Consider the following 23,488-nt stretch of genomic DNA (forward strand, 5'->3'; position numbering starts at 1 on the left):
TCTTGATGAAAGTGAAAGAGGAGAGTGAAAAAGTTGGCTTAAAGCTCAACATTCAGAAAACTAAGATCATGGCATCTGGTCCCATCACTTCATGGCAAATAGATGGGGAAACAGTGGCTGACTTTATTTTGGGGGGCTCCAAAATCACTGCAGGTGTTGACTGCAGCCATGAAATTAAAAGACACTTACTCCTTGGAAGGAAAGTTATGACCAACCTGGATAGCATATTAAAAAGCAGAGACATTACGTTGCCAACAAAGGTCCATCTAGTCAAGGCTACGGTTTTTCCAGTAGTCATGTATGGATGTGAGAGTTGGACAGTGAAGAAAGCTGAGTGCCAAAGAATTGATGCTCTTGAACTGTGGTGTTGGAGAAGACTCTTGAGAGTCCCTTGGACTGCAAGGAGATCCAACCAGTCCATCCTAAAGGAGATCAGTCCTGGGTGTTCATTGGAAGGACTGATGCTGAAGGTGAAAGTCCAATACTTTGGCCACCTTATGTGAAGAGTTGACTCATTGGAAAAGACCCTAATACTGGGAAGGATTGGGGGCAGGAGGAGGAGGGGACGACGGAGGATGAGATGGCTGGATGGCATCAGCAACTCGATGGATATGGGTTTGTGTAGACTCTGGGAGTTGGTGATGGACAGGGAGTCCTGGTGTGCTGCGATTCATGGAGTCGCAAAGAGTCGGACATGACTGAGCGACTGAACTGAACTGAACTGAAGGTAGTTTGTGGTAAATGATATATACTTTGCACCCACTGCTGCCTTCAGCAGGCAGTCTTCCAGAATAAACACCACTTACATTCTAATCCTCTGTGTTCCAGTCCAGCAGTTGGCTTTCAAGAAAAAGATTCATTCCAGTTATGTCACAGGATGGATGTTTATTGGGAAGACATGCTTGATAGGCTCCAGGAAGAGCCTGGCAATTGGGCACTCATAAGAATGGGACCTGGAACCAGAAGAGTCCATCTACGGCTGCATGAAGCTCACCTGGCCTCCAATCTCTTCCCAACCTGTTACCTTCTATGCCAACTTCCCACTTCCCTTCACATTTGTCATCTCAAATCCCAGAGTGATGAGCTCTGTGCTCCTCCCATCATCTGCCACCAGGATAATCTGTCATCTGTCATCTGTCACTAGCCCACCTGAGAACTGGTTCCCCTCAGGCACTGACTTCCCTAGGGGCATGTTATTCTTTCTTAGTGACCCTTGTTTGTCCTAGGAGCCCCTGGTGCACACACTTCCAGGAAGAGGATGTGAGCTCACTTGACTGTGGACAGGAATGCACTTGGAGCAGAAACAAGGATGCTGATACCATGTCTGCTCCCCACACTCTTTGGGGGGTGGGGATTGTAAATGAGGGCACCTCTTCTTTCAAGGGCTAGACCTGGCACAAGATGCCTGTTTGGCAACTCGACTGCCTGGCATTCCCTCTCCCTAGGGACCACGAATCCTTCTTGACTTTCTCAGTCTTAATGTGTGAGAGGCGCTACCTCCTCCAGGACTCATGACCAGAAAGGACAGGGACATAACCTGCCCTTCAGTAGATGGGCACTGAGACAGAATATGGCCTGCTGGCAGCATTTTCATCAATGTTCTCAAAGTCTCAGGGATGAGTCCATAGCTGGGAGTCCTTTGGAAATATAATGAAAACTACATTTCCCAAAATCCCTTGCAGCTTGAAGTAGCTATATGACCAAATTCCAGCCAGAACCTCTGGATTGTATCCACAATGGGAATGAGTGTGCCTTTCATTTCACTTCCACTCTTCCCTCTTCTTGCTGGAAGGAGTATGAGCACAATGGGATTATTGTGAACTTCACAATCAAAAGCAACATTTTAGGGATGAAGAAAAACAAAAGAGAAGAATCCAGAGCTCCAACATCTTAAACCACCATAACATACCCAGACTAGTATGAGAGAGAAAAATCAAATTCTTTCATGTTGAGGTTACTGTATTTGGTCTTTTTAGAGCAGCCTAGCTTATATTCTAGTCACTATAGGGTGCCTTGACCAGCTTGTAATGATATAGAAAGCTCTTATATTCTAATCCATCCCAGAAATCCAAGGTGAGCTTGGAGGAAGAAGATGTGAAGAGGTAGTGCATTGGAAGATAGAGAGATGAGATCCAGAGAAGAGAGAAAGAGAAATAGACAATGTGATCAATTCATTTCTCTTCAGAGTTGCCCAGGGTCAACACCCTTATGGGTAGATTGAGGTTCACCACCGCCTCTCACCACCCATTTTTCTTGGTGGTTGAAGCCAGGTCATAGAAAGTCAGATGCCACAGAGATGTTTTCAGAAGGAGTCAGGACCCAACGCTGCATTGTTCACAGGGCTCGAGTCATCACAGATTCTGGTGACTTCCTCCTCCTAAAGGCAGGAAACACCACAGGTCAACTCAGGGGCAAAGCCCAGCATGAGATCCAAGATGTGGCTGCATCAGGATCAATGAGCTTCCCACCAAGAAAACTGGTCACTGGAGGACTCTGGGAGCAGTCATCACCTGACCTCTAGCTCTGGAGGGCAGTCCTCCAAGTCCCCAGCCCTGGGTATGGGTCCCCAGGGGATCGGAGAGTGTGCACGGCTGAAATGTGCCTGGGAGCCCTGGCCCGCCAAATGGATTATCTACAGAAGGGTACACACCATGGGGGAGGGGAAACAGACTTTCAGCCCTGCTCAGGTGATGGGCAGAATCAGGAGTGAGGAAGAGAGACCCTAAAACCCAGGTGGGGTCCTGTGTTGCAAGATGTGTCCTGGAAGTAGAGGCGACACTGCTGTTCAGAATGCTGTTCAGAATGCTGCTCCAGTTACTCAGGCAGCCATGCAGCAAGCCCGTGACTGCTCTGCCCTACTCAGAATATGGCTCCCAATGTCTTCCCAGGGGGTGCTGGGTCTCTGCTCTCTCTCCAATCTCCCCCAGCCCCAAGCACTGTCCTATAAATGAGAATAATCTCTCGGTGCCAGTCCCACAGTGCTGGTTAGCCAAGTACTGTGTCTGCATGTGCCCACATGGTGAATGGATACCTGCGCGGTTTCCTTCTGAGAAGTCATCTCCACTGAATTTTCACATTCTCTCAGCTTATGAAAATGCCTCCTTCTGCAAGGACAAGAGTGGACTCAGAGCCTCTCTCCTCCCCCGCCTGCCCCCGTTCCATCCCCCCACCCCTTAAGCTTACATCCTGCTCCCTACACAGAGTTGTGGGGGAGATTTGTGGAGAGTAGGCTACTTGATCTTTCTTCCTCCCTAGTCCTTTCTTCAGCAGTGAGAGAGCAGAGACAAGGAAAGAAGAAAACTATAGAAAGATAGATTTAGAGACAATTTTAGATGGGCTTCCCAAATTTGGAGCAAGGGGAAGGAGAGGGACAGGCTAGAAAGTATGGAGGTTATGAATTTTGTGGGAGGGACATGGGGGAAGGATGAGGTTACTCTGCTCACCTTCTAGCTCCAGACCCACCTCCAGGTGTAGTAGGCCCCCAGGCCCAGCAGTAGGAAGAGAAGGCCAGACAGCAGCCCCAGGACCCAGAGGAGCTGCTGGAACAGCTGCAGGCGATGCAGGGCTGTAACATGAGGTGAGGCTTAGTGGGTGGCTGTGGTTCCAGGCTTCTGATCCTCCCTCCCAAACTGACTCCCCCAAGATGAAACTTATTTCAAGTTCTACTTTCTCTTGGAAATTTCCCCATGCCAAGGAGTTTCAAGCAATCAGTCTAGACAAGAAGAAGGGATTCAGGAAAGACTTCAGAAGGAAGCCTCTGAACCTGAGAGCTGGGCCTTTGTGCAGAAGGCCTAGGAGATAGGGCAGGGGCTCTCACCTCTGGTTCCAAAGTAGATGGCCGCAGAGGCAGAGCCCAGGGCATTAGAGGCGGAGCACACATATTCCCCCTGGTCACTGGGCCTCAGCTCCTCTATGACCACCCTCAAGGCATTGGGGGTGACTGAGACATGGATGTGTGGCTTGGCAGGAGCAACCTTGGACTGGCTAGAGGCCACCAGCCGACTGCCGAGGTGGAGGGTCAGGCTGGCCAGAGGCTCACTGTCTACTCGGCAGTCCAGAATGCCTTGGATGCCACCCTCAGGCTCCACAAAAACCGTCATCGTGGGTGTCTCAGGGGGATCTGTAGGAAGACAGGGAGTGTGGTGACTGCAGAAATAACTACACAGTTCCTCCCCTCCTTGTAGCCCATGCAAGGCAACTGCTGCTCCTTCCATTAAGAGGTAGAGCTTGATTCCTCACTATTTAAATCTGTGATTGCCTTTGAAGGCAGAAGTGACTTTGTGTGACTTCAGGGCTAGACCTCAATGGGCCTTGCAGCATCTGCTCTCCTTGGAAAACAACCATGTGGAAACCCAGGCCGGCCTGCTGGACACATGAGGCCCAACCAACAGCCCACTCCATGTGCCAGCCAAGAAGGTGAAATAACAGCAGCCACATAATGTAAGACCAGCAGAACTGCTAGCCCAGCCTGAATTTCTGGCCCGTAGACTTGTGAGCAAATAAAAGTGGCTGTCGTTTTAAGCACTAGGTTTTGGGGTGGTTTGTTACACAGCAATAGCTGACTAATACAGTGTGGGGCCCTTGCAAGGAATAAAATAGGGGGCTAAGGTTGATGAGGGCTTACTGTGTGCCAGGCACTCTGCGTGCTCTACCTCATTTACCCCTCACAAGGAGAGGGGACTGACATTTTACAGATAAGGAAACCAAGGCAGAGAGGCACAGGATCACACACCAGTCAGTGGGAATCCTCTGACCCAGGACTCCATTGCTGTGAAGTCTTTGGTTTTTGCAGACAGAAGAGGAGGAAGACCTGAAACGGGCATGTGAGATGTGGGGAGACTGAGGCAGGGGGAGGATGTCAAGGATGTGACACTCACAGAGCACCCGGAGGGTAACTGGAGCAGAGGCGGTGGCCCCAGTGGGGAGCTCAGCCTGGCAGTGGTACATTCCAGCTTGGTCGCGGGCCACATGGGTGAAGGCGAGGGTGGGTACAGGCTCTGTGTGTAGCTGCCGGCCATTCCAGAACCAAGTGAAGGTGGAGTTGCCCATGAGCCCAGGGCCACCAGGGAGGTGACAACTCAAGTTCAGTGCTGTGCCTTCAGGCACATCTAGCCCTGGCTCGGCCACCACATGCATACCTGCAGGACCAGACGTGGTTGAGGTCTGTAGACCTGTGGGAGCTGCAGCCTCTGGCTTGTCCTCTGTGCATAATATGGGATCTGGATCTCCAAAGGTGGGACTGTGTCTCCCCCATCAGACTGCGAACAGGGTTACCTCTCCTCCTTGCCCTGGAGACTTCTGGGGCAAAGCGGTGCCTCCCTCTCTCATCAATTCAGGCTTTTTAATGGATGAGGCTGTGTCTTGCCCTCAGATTGAACTCCCCAAGGATGGGTCTGCACCTTGTCCCTCAAACTGAGCTCCCCGAAGGTAAGATTGGACCTGTCCTCCCATTCCCAGTTTCCCCAGGGCAGGTCTGTGCTCCCACCCACAGTCTGGGCTCTCTGAGGGCAAGGTTATGTCTCCCCTCCACCCATGCTTCCCTTGAGATGTTGCCATTCCTCCACCCACCTCTCTTGTAGGGAGCTCTCCAAAAGCCAGGCTGTTTCTATCCCTTAGGCTGAGCAACCCCCCTCCAGTGGGCACTGTTCCTCTCCATCAGGTCAGGCCAGCCAGCTTCTTCTTGTGGGAGCCCCACCCCTCACACAGACTCAGACCCCACAGCAATGGTGCCCCTCCTGCCTCCTGGCCGGCTCACCTGCCTGCAGCTGCCCCATGGTGGTGCTGACCGAGCCCAGCAAGTTGCGAGCTGTGCAGACATAGGTGTCCTCGTCTCCTGAGGGCACAGCTTGCACTCGCAGCCGCAGGGCATTGCGGGCCACCTGGACATGGCCCGTCTCCACTGCCAAGCCATGGAGGCCGTTGCTGGTGGCCAGAACTTCGCCATTGCGGGCCAGGGCCAGCTCAGCAGGTGGTTCACTGTCCACGGTGCACTGTACCACAGCCATGGGGCTGGTCCTTGAGTCCCAGAAGGAGGACACAGCGGCGTCCCGGGGGGCATCTGGGTTGTGGAGCAGGGCAGAGTTGAGGGTCTTGCTTGGAAACCCTGTGCTAGCCATTGCCCACCTGCCTGGCATTGGGGAGGCTGAAGTCTCTGGGCAAACGGTCACTTCTGGGGAGTGACAGCTTCTCAGGAATCCTGTGGGCAGATTCCTCCAGGCAGGGCTCAGAGGACCCTGAGGAATCTTCCCTCATCCCCTGTGTCTTTCCCCAAGTGTCCATTCCCAGGTTCAGTCCTGTGCAGCCTTGTGCCCACCCAGACCAGGGCCCAGAAGCACCCTCCACCCACCCTGGGCACCCCCAGGCAAGGACCCTTGCTTACAGAGGACATGCAGCGCTGTGGGCCGGGAGCTGCGTGGACCCTGGGCATCCCGGACCTGACAGGTATAGGCTCCTGCATGAGCCCGTGTAACCACCGGGAAGGAGAGAGAGGCCTCTGGCCCCTCCTGCAGCCAACGGCTGTTGTGGTACCAGGCATAGAGGGTGGGGGGGCGGGCAGCAGGGTCTTCACAGCTCACTGTGACAGGGGCCCCCTCGGGCACAGTGGCGGATGGAGCCAGGGTCACTTGCACACCTGTACCAAGAAGACAGGGTCAGCTGGGTCCAGCGAGACACCGTAGCTGATCCCACCCCTGGCTAGGCCCTGCCTCACCCTCTAGCCGCAGCTCTAAGGATGTGTTGACCTGACCCAGAGGACTGCGGGCCGAGCAACTGTAGAGACCCTCGTCGCTGGGCCCAGGCTCCCACAGCTCCAGCTGCAGGGTGTTGGGGACAGAGGCTGTGGTCGAGGAGGCCAGGAGGCGGCCAGCATGGCTGAGGACCAGCTGGGCAGGTGGGCGGCTGTCCACAGTGCACAGCACCAGGGCAAGCTGCCCGCCACGGCTCTCCAGGAGATAGGTCAGGCGCAGGCTGCGGGGTGCATCTGTGATGCAGAAAGGCAGAGGAGTTCAGCGCACACAGTGGTAAGGAGGCCAACTGCAGGTGGCATTCAAAACAGGAAGGCTTTGGCTCCCTGCCCCCAACGGCCTCCACTTGCCCAATCTGCGGCACTGCTCCTCTGCCCCCATGCCCCCCAACTCTAATGCTCCTTGGCCAGTACTAGGTACAGCTGGGTACTGAGCTCCTGGGGTAGATGACTGTGGGACTTGGCCATGCCCTGATCCCCGCAAGCTGTTATTCCTCCTAAGCTCCACCCTGCATCCAACCAGACTCACAGAGGACATCCAGGGTGACGGGCCTTGAGAGACGGAGTGTCTGGCCAGGGATCAACACGCCACAGCTGTAGGAGGTGGCATCCACGACCGTGACATTGGGGAGGGCGATGGAGTGGGCAGTATCTGGGCGCTGCTGCCCATCTTTGTACCACGTGTAGGTGAGCTGGGTCACGTGAGTGGTCCATACAAGGCAGGTCAGGTTCACTAGCTGCCCCTCCTGCACGGTGGCTTTGGGCCACACCTGCACACTCACAGCTGGAGACAGAAGAGGGCACAGGGACAACAGGGAATACCGAAGGCTCTGTAAAGCAAGCCGCCTGTAGGGTGGGCAGCCTCTCAGCCTCTGGAAGGCACAAGTGACCCACCTGTAAGTGGGGCTCAGAGATGGAGCTTGGGCAACAGCTCATCACCTGTCAGGTGGTCCCCAGCAGAGCTCTCCCTGGAGTGCCCTGAGCCCTCCCAGACCCTGTTGGAGGACACCTGGGAGAACCCAGGCCTCAAAAGCCCTGCTGTGGTTTCTCCTTGAGTGACCCCTGTCTGATTAGTTTTATCCCCTGGGCATCCATGTAAAATTCTGTTTTTAAAAAATGTTCTTCAATGAAAACCAAGTTTGGAGACTGCTGCCCTCAAGAAGAGTGGGAATGCAGACTGTCCTATGTTCAGCCCTCCTGCCTGTGTCTCAGGCTTCCAGACAAGATCGGGCATGTTCAGGGTGGTATGGCCGTAAACTATCTCAGGCTTCCAGAACCCTCTCCAACCTCCTCTTCTGTTAAAAGAGCCACACACTCACACCCCCATTCTGACCTTGGGCATCAAAGCTGGCTGAGGCCGAGGCCTGGCCCAGGGCATTGGTGGCCTCGCAGGTATAGACGCCTTCATCCTCCAGCACTGCATTACGAATCTCCAGGCGCAGTGTGTTGGGGGCCACAGCCACCTGTAGCCGGGGAGAGCTGTCCACAAGCTCCCCAACTCCTTGCAGGGTAGAGGTCACGAGGCGGTCCCCGTGAAGCAGTCGTAGCTGGGCTGGAGGGTCACTCTTCACACGGCACAGGAGGAGGCCCAGTCGCCCAGGGCCTGTGTCCATGAGGGTAGTGAGTGTGGCCTGGCGAGGGGCATCTACACAAGGCAGACGATGGTCAGGGTCTGACCAGGTGGTCCCTCATCTAGGACTCTCTCGGAAGTAGAGTCCAGGACCAGGGGCTCAATATCCCCTTCCCCCAGTCATGCGCTCGGCTCCCTCCTTCCCCAAGAAACGTGAATGGGATCAAAGTGCTTACAAGACACATGGAGGCTGACCGGGGCCGCCAGGCTCGTGGTGGCTGAGCCGGGAGCCTGGGCTTGGCAATGGTAGGCCCCAGCTTGGCTCAAAGTTATGGCTGCAAAATGGATTGTGGCTGAAGTAGACTCCTGGAGGGGCTGGCCATCTCGATACCAACGGTATGAGGTCCCCTCCAGGACCCCTGTGGGTACTTGGCAGCTCAGGACCACAGCCTGGCCCTCCCGGAGCTCAGGCGATGGTGACACCCGGACCCAGGCTCCTGCAGGGAGAAACCAAGAACAGGTGAGGGCCTTCCACCATAGCCCTCCACAGCTGGGACTGCGTTTGTGTACACATGAGGACAGCAAGACCCAGCCCCATGTGCCAGAGCCACTGCTCACCCACCAGACCACTGCTGAGGGCCCCACTGCAGCTTCATGCCTCTTCCTCTCCTGCGCCTGACTCCCTTGCCCCGGTTCTGACCTGGCGTTCACTGCCCAGCACCTTGAGTTATGGTTTTGCTTTGTCAATCATATCTCACCTACCACAGGGTGAGCCTCACCTGGGTCCAACCCTAGTGCCATGCATAGCACCTGCATGTGTTAGCACTTGACAGATGTTGTTTTGACCCCATAAAGCACAGAAATGGTAGGGATTGAGGTCCAACCAAGGACCACGGTACTGATCATGAGCTGACCTCAGCATGGTGACCAACAGCTTGGAAGGGGAAATTAGCAGCTCTCTCTAGCCTATCTCTGCACCCAACTTCCAAGTCATGAGAGCCCAGGAACGGAAGACCAGGCAAAGAGCTGTCCCTGGTTTCCCCCAGGTTTGAGGCAAGAAGAGAGCAGGGTGGGGGAGTAAGAAGGAGGGACAGCTAGAGTGGTGATTAAGAGCTCAGACTCTGCCAGAGACCAGCATTGAATTCATCCAGAGCTGGCAGGGTCCCCTCCTGGTCATGTGACCATGAGCAAGTCCCTAAATTTCTCAATTTCTCTGCCTGTGAAAAGGGTATGATAAATAGGATATACAGAACCAAGTCCCAGGGAAAATGTTCAAAAATTGATGTTTGTCACTGTGGGAGGGAAAAAAAAAGTGTTTTTTTTCAGTATGAGTGGCCTTGTTTTTTTCTGGCTTATTCATTTAGGCAGGATTATTACAGAAGAATATATACAGATAGATAAATGAAGAATATGGATGTATTCATATATATATGTATATCAGACACAACTTAGCAACTAAACAGCAACCAACAATGTATATACAAATGTGAGCATTTGTACATTATATTGGGCTTCCCAAGTGGCACTAGAGGTAAAGAACCCTCCTGCCAATGCAGGAGACATAAGACATGCATTCAATTCCTGTGTCAGGAAGATCCTCTGGAAGAGGAAATGGCAACCCACTCCAGTATTCTTGCCTGGAGAACCTCATGGACTGAGGAGCCTGGTGGGCTACAGTCTTTGGGGTCACAAAGAGTCCAACATGACTGAGTGACTTAACACATACATGACATATTCCACGTGTGTGCTAAGTCGCTTCAGTTGTGTCCAACTCTGTGGCCCCATGGTCTGTAGCCTGCCATGCTCCTGTGTCCATGGGATTCTCTAGGCAAGAATACTGGAGTGGGTTGCCATTTCCTCCTCCAGAGGATCTTCCCGGCCCAGGGATCAAACCTGTATCTCTTGCATCTCATGCATTGGCACGGGGGTTCTTCACCACTAGCAACACCTGGTAACCCCATATATTACACATCTCTATATAAATATGCAGAGTGGCCCCCAGGACATTTGGATGCACCACAGCTACAGAGGACACTCACCTCGGACCTGGAAGAAAAGGGAAGTGTTAGCTGATCCCAGGGTATTGTTGGCCTCACAGCGGTAGCTACCAGAGTCCTTAAGGCTCAAGTCTTGGACCTCTAGCTGCAGGAAGTTGGCTGTGTTTTTGGCCTGGAGGCGGCCACGGGATGGAAGCTGGGGCCCCGGGCTGGTGGCCAAGAGGTGCTCGCCATGGAACAGAGCCAGCTGGGCGGGAGGGCGACTGTCCACACTGCAGACAAACACAGCCGTGTGGCCCTGGCCCACATCCAGGAGAGCAGACAGCTTTGGAGGGTCTGGGGGGTCTGTAGAGACAATGGGGAGCTCAGGCCAGCCCCTGCCCAGCTCACCACTTTTCAGCTGCCAGGCTGTCCTCCTCCAGACACGCAGTCCAGGCCTACACGCACCCACACCCAAGCCATGTTCTTGCCTCCTCAAACCCATTCTCAGCCTTGTTTCCCCCAGACCACCCCCTCCACCCTCCAAGGGCCCAAATCCCCTTGCCTATCACCCACAGAGCACTCGCAGGACCACAGGGGTGGAGAGCTGGGCACCGGCCTCGGTGAGGATGCGGCAGGCATACAGGGCAGCATCTGTTCTGGCCACAGGCAGCAGCGTCAGGGTCTCTAGGGGGCCCTGGGCCCACAGGGCCCCATCCCGGAACCAGGTGAAGTTGGCAGGGCCGCCAGCTTCCCGGCTCACCCTGCAAGTCAGGTTGGCTCCGGAGCCCTCCTGCAGCGTGTGCGACGGTGTGATGACCAGGACGGTGGCTGGAGAGTAGGCAGCACAGGCTTACTGAGACAGGCCTCAACCCTGACAGCTTCCCCCCAGTCCCTGGGGTGAGTGGTCCTGCCTCCCCGTCTGGAGCAGGTGGGAAGGAGCCACTCTGGGTGCCCACAGGGCAAGGGGAGCAAACTGAACTCCCTCTGCTGACAGGAGGTGGTTTCGCCCAATTGACTGACCCTCCTCAGACTGGGGGTTGCAAATGAATAGGGTCCCAAGCACCAGCCCCTGACTCCAAGCAACCTGCTCCCTGCCCTGCCTCACCCTGGGCATTGAAGTTCGCTGAGGTAGAGGCGTTGCCCAGGACGTTGCTGGCCTCGCAGAGGTACACGCCTTCATCCTCCAGCACCGGGTCTTCGATCTCTACCCGCAGCAGGTTGGGGGCTCTGGTAACCTTTGTGCGTGGGAAACAGCTCCCGCAGGCGCTACAGCTGCCCCCTGATGGCAGGGCAGAGGCCACCACACGACCCCTGTGGAGCAGCCGCAGCTGGGCCGGGGGGTCGCTGTCCACACGACACAAGAGGAGGCCTCGCTGACTAGCTCCGGAGGTGTCAGGGTCCAGCTGGGCAGTGAATGTGGGTCGGCGTGGGGCATCTGGAGAGAGAAGAGTATGGGCATTCTCCCACAGCCTCTGCCAGGCTCCCACGGGTGCAGTCAAAGCTAGCTGGGCTCCCAGAACATGCTGAGCAAAGGCATGAACCCGGAGCTGCCACAAACAGCTGTGCAGACTGTGCATTATACAAGGACCACTGGACTGGGGTGGCAGGACCTCAGCCCATGCCCGTGAGCTCAACTATGCCTTAGCACTGGACTGAGTCTTCCCAGAGGAAGGAGGGCCTTTTTCTTGCTTAGACAGAGCTAGAACTGTAGGGGCTAGCAGCCACCTTGCATAACCACCATGTGCTCCTGGGCAGGGTACCTACAGAACAACCACTGGGTGTCTTACTATCTGTGTCCTCTCTTCACACCCCCTCCCCTAAGACCCTGCCTGTCTCTTATCTCTGATCTCCAAGCCAGCTCCCAGGAGAACAGATAATGCCTAAATTGCCCTCCTCCTAGAAGTTTCGGAAGAGTGGGACCAAGACTCCTAGGTGATCTCACACTGAACACTAGAAAACCCCCAAGAGGTGACCGTTCTTCCTGACAGTCCCTGGACCTGTGTCCTGCACATGTTAGGGAAGGCGTGCTGGAAGCTGAGTGTGTCCTGAATGTTGGTCAGCCTCTCAGGAGCATCCACCCTTGACACGATGCAGGTCTGTGTGGGGAGGCTCTGCCTTTGTGTCTGCACCTGTGAGGATGCAGCCTATGAGACATGTCTATATATATAGGAGTAGGGTGTCCCAGGGCCCTCCAGAGGATAAAGCTTGGACATGGTGTCCACGATGGGTCTGAGGCTAGAGGCAGAGCTCTAATGGGACTGGGATGGGGAAATGGGATGCCCTAGACTCGGTCTCCATATTTCAGCTAGGGCAGTCAGGTCCATGGTGCCCAGGTTCGCGACTGCCTTCCATCTGGACTCAGGGCAGGACAGTCAGGAGGGCCTGGAGGAGGGGGCTGATGGGCTCTGGTGGCTGATCTTCCCACAGCAGGCAGGGGCCAGCGGGAAGGCTACTCACAGAGGACAGTGAGGACAGCAGGTGAGGACAGCCCGCTGGTGCCATGGCCATCCTGGGCCCGACAGTGGTATGAGCCGGCGTCAGTGCTGGAGACCACAGGGAGCAGAAGGCTGCTGCTGGGCCCTTCGAGAAGCAGGGCCCCGTTCCGGTACCAGGAGAAGTGGGTGTCAGGCATGGAGCTCAGGCTGCTCCAACAGCTAAGTGTTACCGCCTGCCCTTCTGCCACTTCTGCTGCCGGGCTGATGAGGAGGCGGGCCACTAGTGGGAGAAGGAGAGAAGAAAGCTCAGCTCCCCTGCATATCTGCGGCTCCATGCCACCCACCGCAGGAAGCCCTCCTGGGCTTCTCCCAACTCAATTATCAGGAGTTCTGAGCATCATAGTATCAGCTCTGTGAATCTCTTGATGATCAGAAGGGTTTAACCTTGAATGCCAATTCAGATCTATTGGTAGCTGGCTGCAGCATGGTTGAGCAGGATTCTGGGCCAGATCCTAGGCCTATGTCAAATACCTGGCTTGATCGATTAGCTATGTCTGCTTCAGAAGGAGGGAAGGGCAACATGTGCACCAAGATTCAGCCTCTCTATTTGGGCTTCTGCATCTGACTCCACAGAGTCTGCCCCCAAATGTTCAGTAAATAAAAAACAAATGAATGTGCATTGAAAACCCCTGTAAGTTCAGAGTCAGAATAGATACAAAAGGAATAACTCAATCTGCCATGTTTCCCATTTTGCTTTGACTTATAGGAAACTCTGAGACTGGGATGACCTTATAGCTCAGATCTTTGATGTGTTTTTTTTTTCCTAGCCAGCTAGGTCATGCCCTTGGTTGAGCCCTCTCGGTTCTCAAGAGGAAGAGGCCAGAGCAGGCCTCCTCCTCAGGCTCCTTCTACCAGCCCCAGTGGGACCATCTTACCATTGGCATGGAAGTCCAGGGTGGAGGATGAATTCCCAAGGGAATTGGTGGCTGAGCACATGTACTCCCCACTGTCAGTTGGCCCCAGGTCTTGAATCTCCAGACGCAGGGAGTTTGGGGCAGAGTAGACACTGAAGCGTGGGTTCTGGTCACCCTCTCCGGAAGTCGAGGCAAGGATGAGGCCCTCATGTGACAACACCAGAGTAGCCAGGGGCTCGCTGACCACAGAGCACTGGAGGATGCCCACCAGTCCTTCTTGCGTCTCCAGGAAGGCAGTTAGGTGTGGGGTGAGGGGTGGGTCTGTATGGAGATGAGGCACAGGCCTGTTACCCTCAACAGGGGCATTCCTGGATTTCCTCTTATAGCCTCTGACCCCTGCACCTACTTTGTCCTATGATGCCCTGGGAAAAGTTAGTGACCCCAGCAGCTCCTATTTGTCCCCAGACTGGGCAAATCATTCTGTCTTCCTAGTCAATCCTTGCAGTCACCCTGAGAGTGGGGATCCAGAGACCCCACTTTAATGGTGGGAAAACTGGTAAAGAAACCTGGCAGAGGACAGCACTGCACCAAATGATCCAAGTCCACATTCCCAGCAATGAGACAGACTGACCCCACATGCCTCTTGAGGTGACACAGGGATACAGACACAGAATCATGTCCGTGGTATCCCTGCTCAGGTGCATGGGCTTGGTCTGCTCCACTCAGACCAATGCAAAGTGAGAATATCACAAAACAACTGACCTGTGCTCGTCAGGGTTCAATGTCAAGGAAGACAAGGAAAGACTGAAGAAAGAAGAATAAAGAGACTTGACAACTTAATGCAAAGCAAGATCCTGAATTGAATCCTAAACCAGAAAAAAAATTACCATAACGGACATTATTGGTCCAACTGGTAAAATTTAAACATGGATTGTAAATTAGATAATGATCTTGTATGAATGTTAAGTTTCTTGACTACATACAATTGTTGTACTGTGGTTATACATGAGAATGACCCTAGGAAATACATGCTGAGAAATTAAGGAGTAAAGGGTCATTATGCCTGAGGAATATAAATGGATAGATAGATAATGTGTTCATGTATACATATAGAGGGCATATGTATATACACATGTGAATAGAGTGTATATGTAGAGAAAATGTGTGCAAGTGTGCATACATATACGTGCTTCTGTATATGCATACATATATGTATGTGAGTACATATACACACACATATATAATATATTGCTAGAAAGAAAATGAAATGTTAAAAAATGGGAATCGAGGTTAAAGGTATATGATAATTCTTTGTATTTTTCTTGCAACTTTTACATTTGAACTTATTTCAAAATAAAAAGGTGTTTAAAATAGGACACTGAGGTCTGGGGAATTCAAAGCCTTGCCCAGATGTGAGCTCAAGGGCACCCGGCCCAGGACCCCAGCCCTCCTGCAGGGGCTCTAATCTTTGACCTGGCTCCCAGCTCCAGGGCCCTCGTCCCCACCACTTACGGCGGACCACCACGCTGACTGGGTCAGAGCGCTCTCTGCCCTGGGCATTCTGCACCTCACAGAAGTAGAAGCCTGTATCGGCCCTGGTGACTGAGTGCAGCTGGAGGATGTGACTGTGGGTGTCCTTCATCAGGTCGTGGTTTTTGTACCATGTGTAGCGCAGATCCCTGGGCGCTTCTTTCGGCGTGTTGCAGGCCAGGGTCACAGTCTGGTTCTCCAGAATCGGGCCTGCTGGGCTCACCTGGACCTCAGCCACTGTGGGGGCAGCATAGAGCTCACTGAGGGATACTCGGGCGACTTCCAGGCCCCACCACTCAGGGTTGCAGCCAGGCGACCTAAACCTCTGCACGCTGTACGCCACACCCCTCTGAGGAGGAGCCTCCTGGACTGGCCATGCATCTCTTTGCCCTGTTCACTGCCAGGGAGGTTTGTCACCTGTCAGAAGCCAAGCCGGAACTCCACACACGCATCCCAGGAGGAACCTTGGCCTCGTTTCCCTCAGCCCCCATGGCCTGGATGCCTCCCTACCCTCTGGTCAAGACCCAGGCTCACCCAGGACTCACTGAAGATGTGGAGGCTGACAGGAGGTGAGACTGAAGAGCCTACGCCATTCCCAACTTCACAGGTGTAGACGCCAGCATCAGCCCAGGCTGCCCGGGGCAACTGTAGTACACGACTCCGGTCTTTGAGGTGTGTCCCATCCTTGACCCACTGCACGGAACTGACCTGAGGGTGGCTGCTGTTCACCTGGCAGGTGAGTGTGACCAGATCCCCTGGAAGGATGTTCCGCCCCGAGGGGCTGAGGAGGATTTCCACACCCTTGGGGGCATCTGCAAGGCATGACAGGGGTTGTCGAGTATGGTGCCCAGGGAAGGCGGGGGCATTTTGCCACTCCCCTTTCAACACTCTGCCTTAAGGAAGCCCACCCAGATAAACTGGAACTCCCATTAGTCCCCTGTCCGGGGCAGGCACTGGCCTCACACTGTGAGGAAGCCTGCTCCTGTCCTTCTCTACTGAGAGCTTGATACTGTGATGCTTGGCATAGCATTCAGCCTACACTGCCTTCAGTGGCTTTCTGCCCCATGACACGTCCATTGCCCTCTCTTCTATCTGATGGCCATGGGCACACTGCTTGCTTTAGTGGCTTGTGGCAGCTGCTGGCAAAGGACAAACCACCTAACACAAGGGCTAAAGGCAGAGTCAAATTCTCTCTGAGAATGGTTAACTCATTTGTTGGGAGATCCCAATGATACAAAGAAACTGCATTTCTTTAAATCTTGTTCTAAAGCCTCTCTCTATGTAACTATGCTAGTAAAAGCTAATATTTTCAGGAGTTCCCTGATTGCCTAGTAGTTAGGACTCTGGGCTTTCACTGCTGTGACCCGGGTTCAGTCCCTAGTCAGGGAACTGAAATCTCACAAGCCATGCAGTTCAGTTCAGTTCAGTTCAGTCGCTCAGTCATGTCTGACTCTTTGCGACTCCGTGGACTGCAGCATGCCAGGCCTCTGACCATCACCAACTCCTGGAGTTTACTCAAACTCATGTCCACTGAGTCAGTGAGGCCATCCAACCATCCCATCCTCTGTCGTCCTCTTCTCCTCCCGCCAATGCAAGCTATGTAGTGTGGAAAAAAAAAAAAAGCTAGTATTTTCAAGTCCTTAATCTATGTAACTATGAAAATAATAGAAACTAGTATTTTTGCAGGCTTTTAATTTTCATAACAATCCTGTGAGATAAAATGTATTTATTATTACCTCCACTACAGAGAGGTGGTGAGAAAACAGAGGCTCTGAGAGGCAAGTAACTTGCCCAAAGTTTGCTCATCTAGTCTATGGTGAAGCCAGCAGCCTGATGCCTATGTACGGAAGTTGTTCTAGAACAGGCTGCCTGTCTTTACTGTGATGGGAAGATGCATAATCAAGTAAAAACTTGGAATTCCTCCCACTGTCTCTTTGCCATATCCAAGTGTTCCCCTGGTCATGGAGTGTGAGTGGCAGGAAAGGGATGAACCCTGGCTTCCTCCTCCTCTTCCAGAGCTGGTCTAAATCCCAGGTCCCCTACTGCCCAACCCCTAGTTCTCTGGCTGAGTCGCCCCTTCCCTGCCCAGCCTAACTTCAGGGACTGGAAGTGGAGGGAGCCTTTCAATACTACTCTTGGGGCTTAGCAGTTTCTTTCCACCTGCTCCACCCTGGAGGTCCAAGCACAGCCTGGCTATTTCTACAGGCCTGAAAGGGATGGTTTCCACTGGGGAACCACAGATGTGTATGAGCTCAGTAACAAGGATGTGCTACCCACCCCGCCCACCACCCTCACTCACACTGCACTTGGAGGCGAATCTTGCGTTGAGTCCTACGGTTGGCCGCCGAGAGCTGGCAGCTCAGGGTGCGGCCATGGTCTTGCCAGGACGGGGCCATGTGGAGGGTCACCAGGTGGTGGATGCCCGTGGGCTCAAGCTTCTGGAGTGTGGAGGTGGTGGAGCGGGCAGGGTCCTGGCCTTGCCACCGCAGGGTGAATGGCTCCTCCAGGCACGCGTAGGGAGTGGAGCAGTTGAAGTCCACATTCATGCCCTCACGCAGCTCAGCCGGAGCGGCAATGGTGGGCATAATGAGCTCCTCTAAGGACAAAGACAGGAGGCTGGGGGCTCCCCTTCACCGTACCTGAGACCTCTTGCCCTGGAGACCTCAGCCCAGGGCACGGGACTTCAAGGGGAAGGAGAGAGCCAGGGGTTCACTGGGGGGCAAATGCCAGGGGGCACAGGGCTGGGCTGGAACTGCAGCCAAGATTGGGGCTGGGTTTGGGTTTGGGTTTAGGACCAGGGCTGGGGCTGTGAGCCAGTGGGGCCAGGAGCAGCCTGGAGCCCCTTCCGGCCGGTGACCTTGCTCTCACCTGTCACGGTGACCGCAGAGCCTTTGACATCTACCCAGCGGTTGCCCTCACTGATCTCGAAGCGGAAGTTGTAGGAGCCCGAGTCCTCAAGCTGCAGGTCCTTCAGCAGCAGGTTGCACACTCTGAGCTCAGGATTCCCCACCAGCTGGGCGCGGCCTTGGAAGCGGGCCTGCACCAGCTCGGGGTTTGCAGAGTGACTCACTACCTGCCGTTTGCCGGAGTAGTCATAGTACCAGATGGTTGTGATGCCATGGGGCATATTCACACTGGCAGGGAAGCTGAAGGTGCAAGGGATGACGAGGCAGGACCCCTTTATACCCCGCACGGTGTCGGGACTGGAGACGCCCCACGAGGTCAGGTCTGAGGGAGAGGTAGGACAAGAAAGAGTGTAATGCAGGCCTGGGGTCATGCTCTGCCCCCCAGAAGGTGTTCCAGATGCACTCTCAGATCCTGCCCTGCCCCCAGCAATGCAACCCCTCTGGGCACCTCAGAGAGGGTCCCTGTTCCCTGTCACTGCCTCCTCATGCCCTCCTTCAGCCTCAGCAGCTAAACCTGTGACCAGACACAGTTCAGTCTGCCCAGGCCAACAGAGGCTGGACTCGTCGAGGCCAGGCCCTGCGAGAAGGAAAAGGCCAACAAAGCTTACCTGCTGGGATGGGTAAGGCCAGGAGGAGGAGTTGGAGCAAGAAGTCCATAGCAGGTTCTCACGCTGGTTCTGTTGCCTATGAGGTGGGTGAGCACTGTGCTGGGCACACAGGGGTCTCCTAGGGAACCTCGGTCTCAGAGCCTGCTGGGATGCCAGTCCTGTTTCCCCACACACTATGCTGGCTGACCCAGTGAGAGGGCAGGGCAGCTGCCAGCTGGGATCCAGAAGCCCATGTTCCCAGCTCACGCTGTGTCCAGGAATGCCTTCACTTTGTGGCCCCAGAAAATCCTCTGTCTGTCTCTTGGCCCCACCCTAAGTTCTGCTTTCCCAGCCTCTTCAAAGATGAACAGCTGTTTCTCTATTTCCCCCACTTCCTTGCCCCCTCCCTGCTGCCCAAGTCACCAGCAACTGGAGGTCAGAGAGGCACAATGACTTATTCCAAGGCATCCAGCAAAAACGATGGTTTCTTACTTGAGATTTGTCTCCCTACCACCAGTCTTACCAGTTGTAGACCATAATGGAGTTTGAGCACTTAGAAAACTGTAGACTTCAAGAGTCCTCCCTTGCTCAAAAACCTACTATGGGTCCCCATTGCCCATGAAATGTGGCTCCCCTACATCCCCGAAAGGCCTTCCTTTCCTACTGCCAGCTCTGCCCCCATTTACTGTTCCCCCTGCGACCAGTTCCCACCCTGGGGCCGGTCGTGTCTGCCCACAAGCTCTCCAGCTATCCAGCTCTGGCCTCATCACAAATGATCTTTGCCTGTTGAAATCTTATTCAGTCTTCAAAGTGGCTTCTAGCTGAAACTTTCCCTTTGGGGTCTCTAGCCACCCTAGAGCCATTTCTGTATTCACCTTGTTCTTTGTAGCTGTGAGCACCCATTTCTCAGGACTTGGGGCTGAGGATGTGTGTCCTGCAGCAATGCAGAGCCCCTCGCCCCTGCAGCAGTGGGCAAGAGAAGAGTGTGGTCCCTGAGGGTTTAGAGCTCGTGGCAGGGCAAGTCTGGTATGACAGGGGACACAAGAACTCGGCGTGACATATAGCTGACAAACAAGAGGTAAATGCCTACTGTATGCCATGCACAGGAAGGCAGGCCCTTCACCACAGAGTGCCTCTGGAACCATAAAACTGTTAGAAGAAAACAGGTGAAAATCTTCATGACCTAGTAGCAGGCAATGATTTCTTAAGCATGACACCAAAAGCAAAGCAACAAAAGAAAAAATAGATAAATTGAACTCGATCAAAATGAAAAATGTTTTTTGCATCAAAAGATACTATCCAGAGAGTGAAAACTCAACCCACAGAATGGGAGAAAAATACCTGCAAATCATATAGCTGATAGGGATTAACATCTGGAATATATAAAGAACTCCTATAATTTAACAACAACCCCCCCCTCAAACAACCTAAATTTGAAAAAATGTGCTGAAAGCTTGTATAGGCATTTCTCCAAAGATGATATACAAATGGTCAACAAGCCCATGAGAAGATACTCAACATCAGTAGTCGTTGAAAGCGAAAGAAAGTGAAGTCGCTCAGTCGTGTCTGACTCTGTGAGACCCCATGGATTGTAACCTACCAGGCTTCTCCGTCCATGGGATTTTCCTGGCAAGAGTACTGGAGTGGGTTGCTATTTCCTTCTTCAGGGGATCTTCCTGACCCAGAATTGAATCCGAGTTTCCCACATTGCAGGCAGACACTTTACCCTCTGAGCCACCAGGGAAACCCCTCATTAGGGAAAGGCAAATCAAAACCACAGTGAGCTACCACTTCACACTGTAAACAAACAAACAAGACCAGAAAATAACAAATGTTGACGGGGCTGTGGAGAAATTGGAACACTCGTGTACCATTGGTAGAAATGTGAAATGGTGCAGCCCCTTTGGAAAGTTTTGTGTTTTCTCAAAAAGTCAGACATAGATTACCATATGATCCAGCAACTTCACTACTAGGTATATACCCAAAAGAATAAAAAATAGGGCCTTAAATAGATATTTGCACACATGTTCACAGCAGCATTACTCATAATAGCCAAAAAGTAGAAGCAACCCAAGTGTCCATCAACAGATGAATGTGATATATCCATACAACAGAACAGTATTCAGCCATAGGAAGGAATGAAATTCTGACACATGTTACACACATGGGTAAAGCTTGAAAACATGTTACATGAAATAAGCCAAGCACAAAAGGGCAAATATTATATGGATCCACTTGTATGAGATACGTAGAATAGGCAAATTCGTAGAAAGTAGAATAGAAGTTACCAGGGCCTGGAAAGAGGAGGGATGGATAATGTTTAATAGGTACAGAGTCTCTATTTTGGATGATGGAAAACTTCCGGAAATAGATAGTAATGATGATTACACAGTAGTATGAAGGTATTTAATGCCATCGGATCGCATACTTAAAAAATAGTTAAAACAGTAAACTTTACCACATACACATACAAAACCCATATTGTCAACTTTGCAATCTTCCTTGGCCCTAAATGCTGACTCTGCAGAGTGAGGGGAAGGGCCTGGGGAACCTGGAAGTAGGGACAGGAAACTCATGATATCTTCCAGTCCCAAGTCCATCTGTCTCAGGGATGGGGCCCAGCTGATTCTGGTGGCTACCAGAGGGCACTCCTGGGGAGAGGCTGAACAGAGCCTGGAGAGGCGCTGCGTTGCCTGTGAGGATGACTAGCCAAGTGTGAAGAGAGGAGGGATGTCCTTAGAGGGAGCACAGCAAAGGCAAAACTGTGGGAAGAACAGGCAGAGCCTTGTTCCTCAGGAGACTGGGGCCCCTGGCTAGGCCACTCCTGCAGACAGGTCTGGTCATTTGCTGAGGCCCAGTGACCTGTCCTCAGACTTTTGGGCAGTCCTAGTCCTGTTCCTCTCCCTGGAAGATGTACCCACACCCTCCCCACCTGGTCCTTGGCTCATGCTGGCCCAGGCTGGGCCCCATGACCTGGGTGCAGTGTCCTGGAAGCCCTGGGGACCCAGGACCACACTGAGCATCAGGGTCAGCTCCTCTACAGCTGGGACACCACCAGTGTTCATATTGTCCCCAGCTCCCCTGCTGCTCCCATTTGGGGCCCTGGAAAGAGGAATGCTGAAGCTACAAGATAAATGGTGGGATTTTAGACACACTGACCCCAGAACGGAGCAGGGGTTTTTGAGAGGACCCTTTCTAGAACCACCCAAAGTCATTTCCTGTAGATGTCACCTATACTTAGCCCAGTCCCAATAACCAAGGGGTCAGTCCCACCAGAGTCCAGCTTATTGGTTCAACTTGTTCTACCCCAAAGACCAACCTCAGCCCAGAGAACTTTCCTGGAAAAAAAGAAAGGGCATGAAGAGCTCCAGGAAGGGAGCTCCTTGTCCCAGTTAAAAGCCTGGTGTTGACAGGGAGGTGTCCCTAGGACTCGGGTTGAGTGGGGTGTCCTGGTGGGCACCTAGCACCTCCTGATGGTAGTCGGATGACTGCAGCTCCTGGGAAGGGGGTGGCTATACTGGGGACAGGAAGCACTGTAGCCCTCAGGCAATGACCATTTGGGGAAGCACAGTTCCAGGGTTCATCCCAGAATCTCCAAGCCTTGGACCTTCTGAAGACAGGGTTTAAAGTCCCACTCCTCTGAACTGATAGATGCTACATCAGCACTGGGTTGGGGTGTATGGCACATGGGAGACACCCATGTTTGCTCAAGTGAGTGGGTAAGTATGAGACCAAGTGTCCCAGGACATCTGGGAGGGTGACTAGGGCCACAAGTCCCTGATTTCTGATCCCAGAGGCCAAGTTTGGCCTGGGGAAGAAAGGACAAAGGCAGTTTCATTGTAGGCAGCTGTGCTTGGGTTCAGGATTCAGTTTCTATTTCCCAGTACCAGAGCTTCTCCCAACTTCCTTATTCAAGTTGGAGAAGGAGGGAAAGAGGGTGATCAAACCAGTTTCAGCGCTCTGCTCAACAGGTCAGAAAGCAGGTTCAGATGGGCGATTCCGGGAATACATTGTCTTCATAATAATGGAAAGTCCTGAACATAGGCCGTTTAACTCAGAAAACCACATTATCCATAAATGAGGTCTATCGGCTTTGAAATGGGTAGTAGATGTGTCACATTTCTTTCCTTAATCTGGCTGTAAATGCTCTTAGCCTGAATGCCCATTCCATCAAACTATGCTGGATGGTGCAGGGGGGCCTTCGCTCAGATGAATGAAGTGGTAATGAATGTAGAAAACTGAGGGGAAGGTAAGGGTTGGGCTACAGTTGGTTTGGGGTGAAAGTGATGGTTAGGCTGTGTTTTGGAATGGAATTAGTCTTAGCGTGGAGGTGAGAGTGATGGGGTTGGGTGAGGGTGCTGGTCAGGCCTGGGGCTGGATGGAGATGACGGTTACTAAATGGTTGGGGATGGGATTCAATGGAGGGTGAGGTAGGGGTGGAAAAAGTACCCAGGCTGCGCGGGGCAGGAGTCAGTGTTAGATGGGGGTTGGGATATGAGTTGGGGAAACTTTGGTGTTGTGCAAGCCTTTGAGCTACGAGCGTATCTTTGTCTTGGGCTTGGACACCCAGGTGTCCTCCCCCAAATCCCAATCCAGCCCTGCTCCCAAGCCTCAGCTCGTCCTCTAGGCCTGGGGAGGGGAGTACCTGCTCCAGAGAGGGACGGGGCTGCAGAGCCGGTGAGCCGCAGCTGAGGAGGATGCGGGGGAGGGCCAGGAGCTCCAAGTGCTGCTGTCTCTCCAGGAGAGGAGACCCAGCTCGGGGTTGCTTCCTCTTTTCCCAAAGCCTCAGCTCCACTGCCTGCCCTGGAAGCTAGTCGGGGAGGAA

General features: G+C 53.3%; 1 protein-coding gene across 4 annotated transcripts; it reads right to left on the bottom strand.

The window, feature by feature from the left end:
* Positions 1–865: 865 nt before the first annotated feature.
* Positions 866–23,458, bottom strand: SIGLEC1 (sialic acid binding Ig like lectin 1). 4 transcript variants are annotated; one of them, XM_070472367.1, is made up of 21 exons: positions 18,685–23,458; positions 18,039–18,398; positions 17,470–17,766; positions 15,716–15,982; positions 15,153–15,407; positions 13,662–13,961; positions 12,749–13,006; positions 11,397–11,726; positions 10,865–11,119; positions 10,352–10,654; positions 8,549–8,809; positions 8,076–8,387; positions 7,272–7,526; positions 6,710–6,979; positions 6,380–6,631; positions 5,756–6,058; positions 4,733–4,810; positions 3,818–4,120; positions 3,463–3,565; positions 3,032–3,104; positions 866–2,377 (listed from the first exon to the last, which is right to left on the bottom strand). In XM_070472367.1, the coding sequence occupies exons 1-21, from the start codon at positions 18,731–18,733 to the stop codon at positions 2,303–2,305; spliced, it is 4,959 nt and encodes a 1,652-aa protein (XP_070328468.1). In that variant the 5' UTR covers positions 18,734–23,458; the 3' UTR covers positions 866–2,302. The 4 variants fall into 4 exon arrangements, 3 of the variants coding, with proteins under 3 accessions (XP_070328468.1, XP_020732737.2, XP_070328469.1); XM_020877078.2 differs by lacking the exon at positions 4,733–4,810 and adding an exon at positions 4,878–5,138 and having other exon boundaries at positions 18,685–23,455; XR_011489536.1 differs by lacking the exons at positions 866–2,377; positions 4,733–4,810 and adding exons at positions 3,184–3,300; positions 4,878–5,138 and having other exon boundaries at positions 3,031–3,104.
* Positions 23,459–23,488: the final 30 nt, after the last annotated feature.

The sequence above is a fragment of the Odocoileus virginianus genome, chromosome 9 (genome assembly GCF_023699985.2).
Source record: "Odocoileus virginianus isolate 20LAN1187 ecotype Illinois chromosome 9, Ovbor_1.2, whole genome shotgun sequence".
Taxonomy (NCBI): domain Eukaryota; kingdom Metazoa; phylum Chordata; class Mammalia; order Artiodactyla; family Cervidae; genus Odocoileus; species Odocoileus virginianus.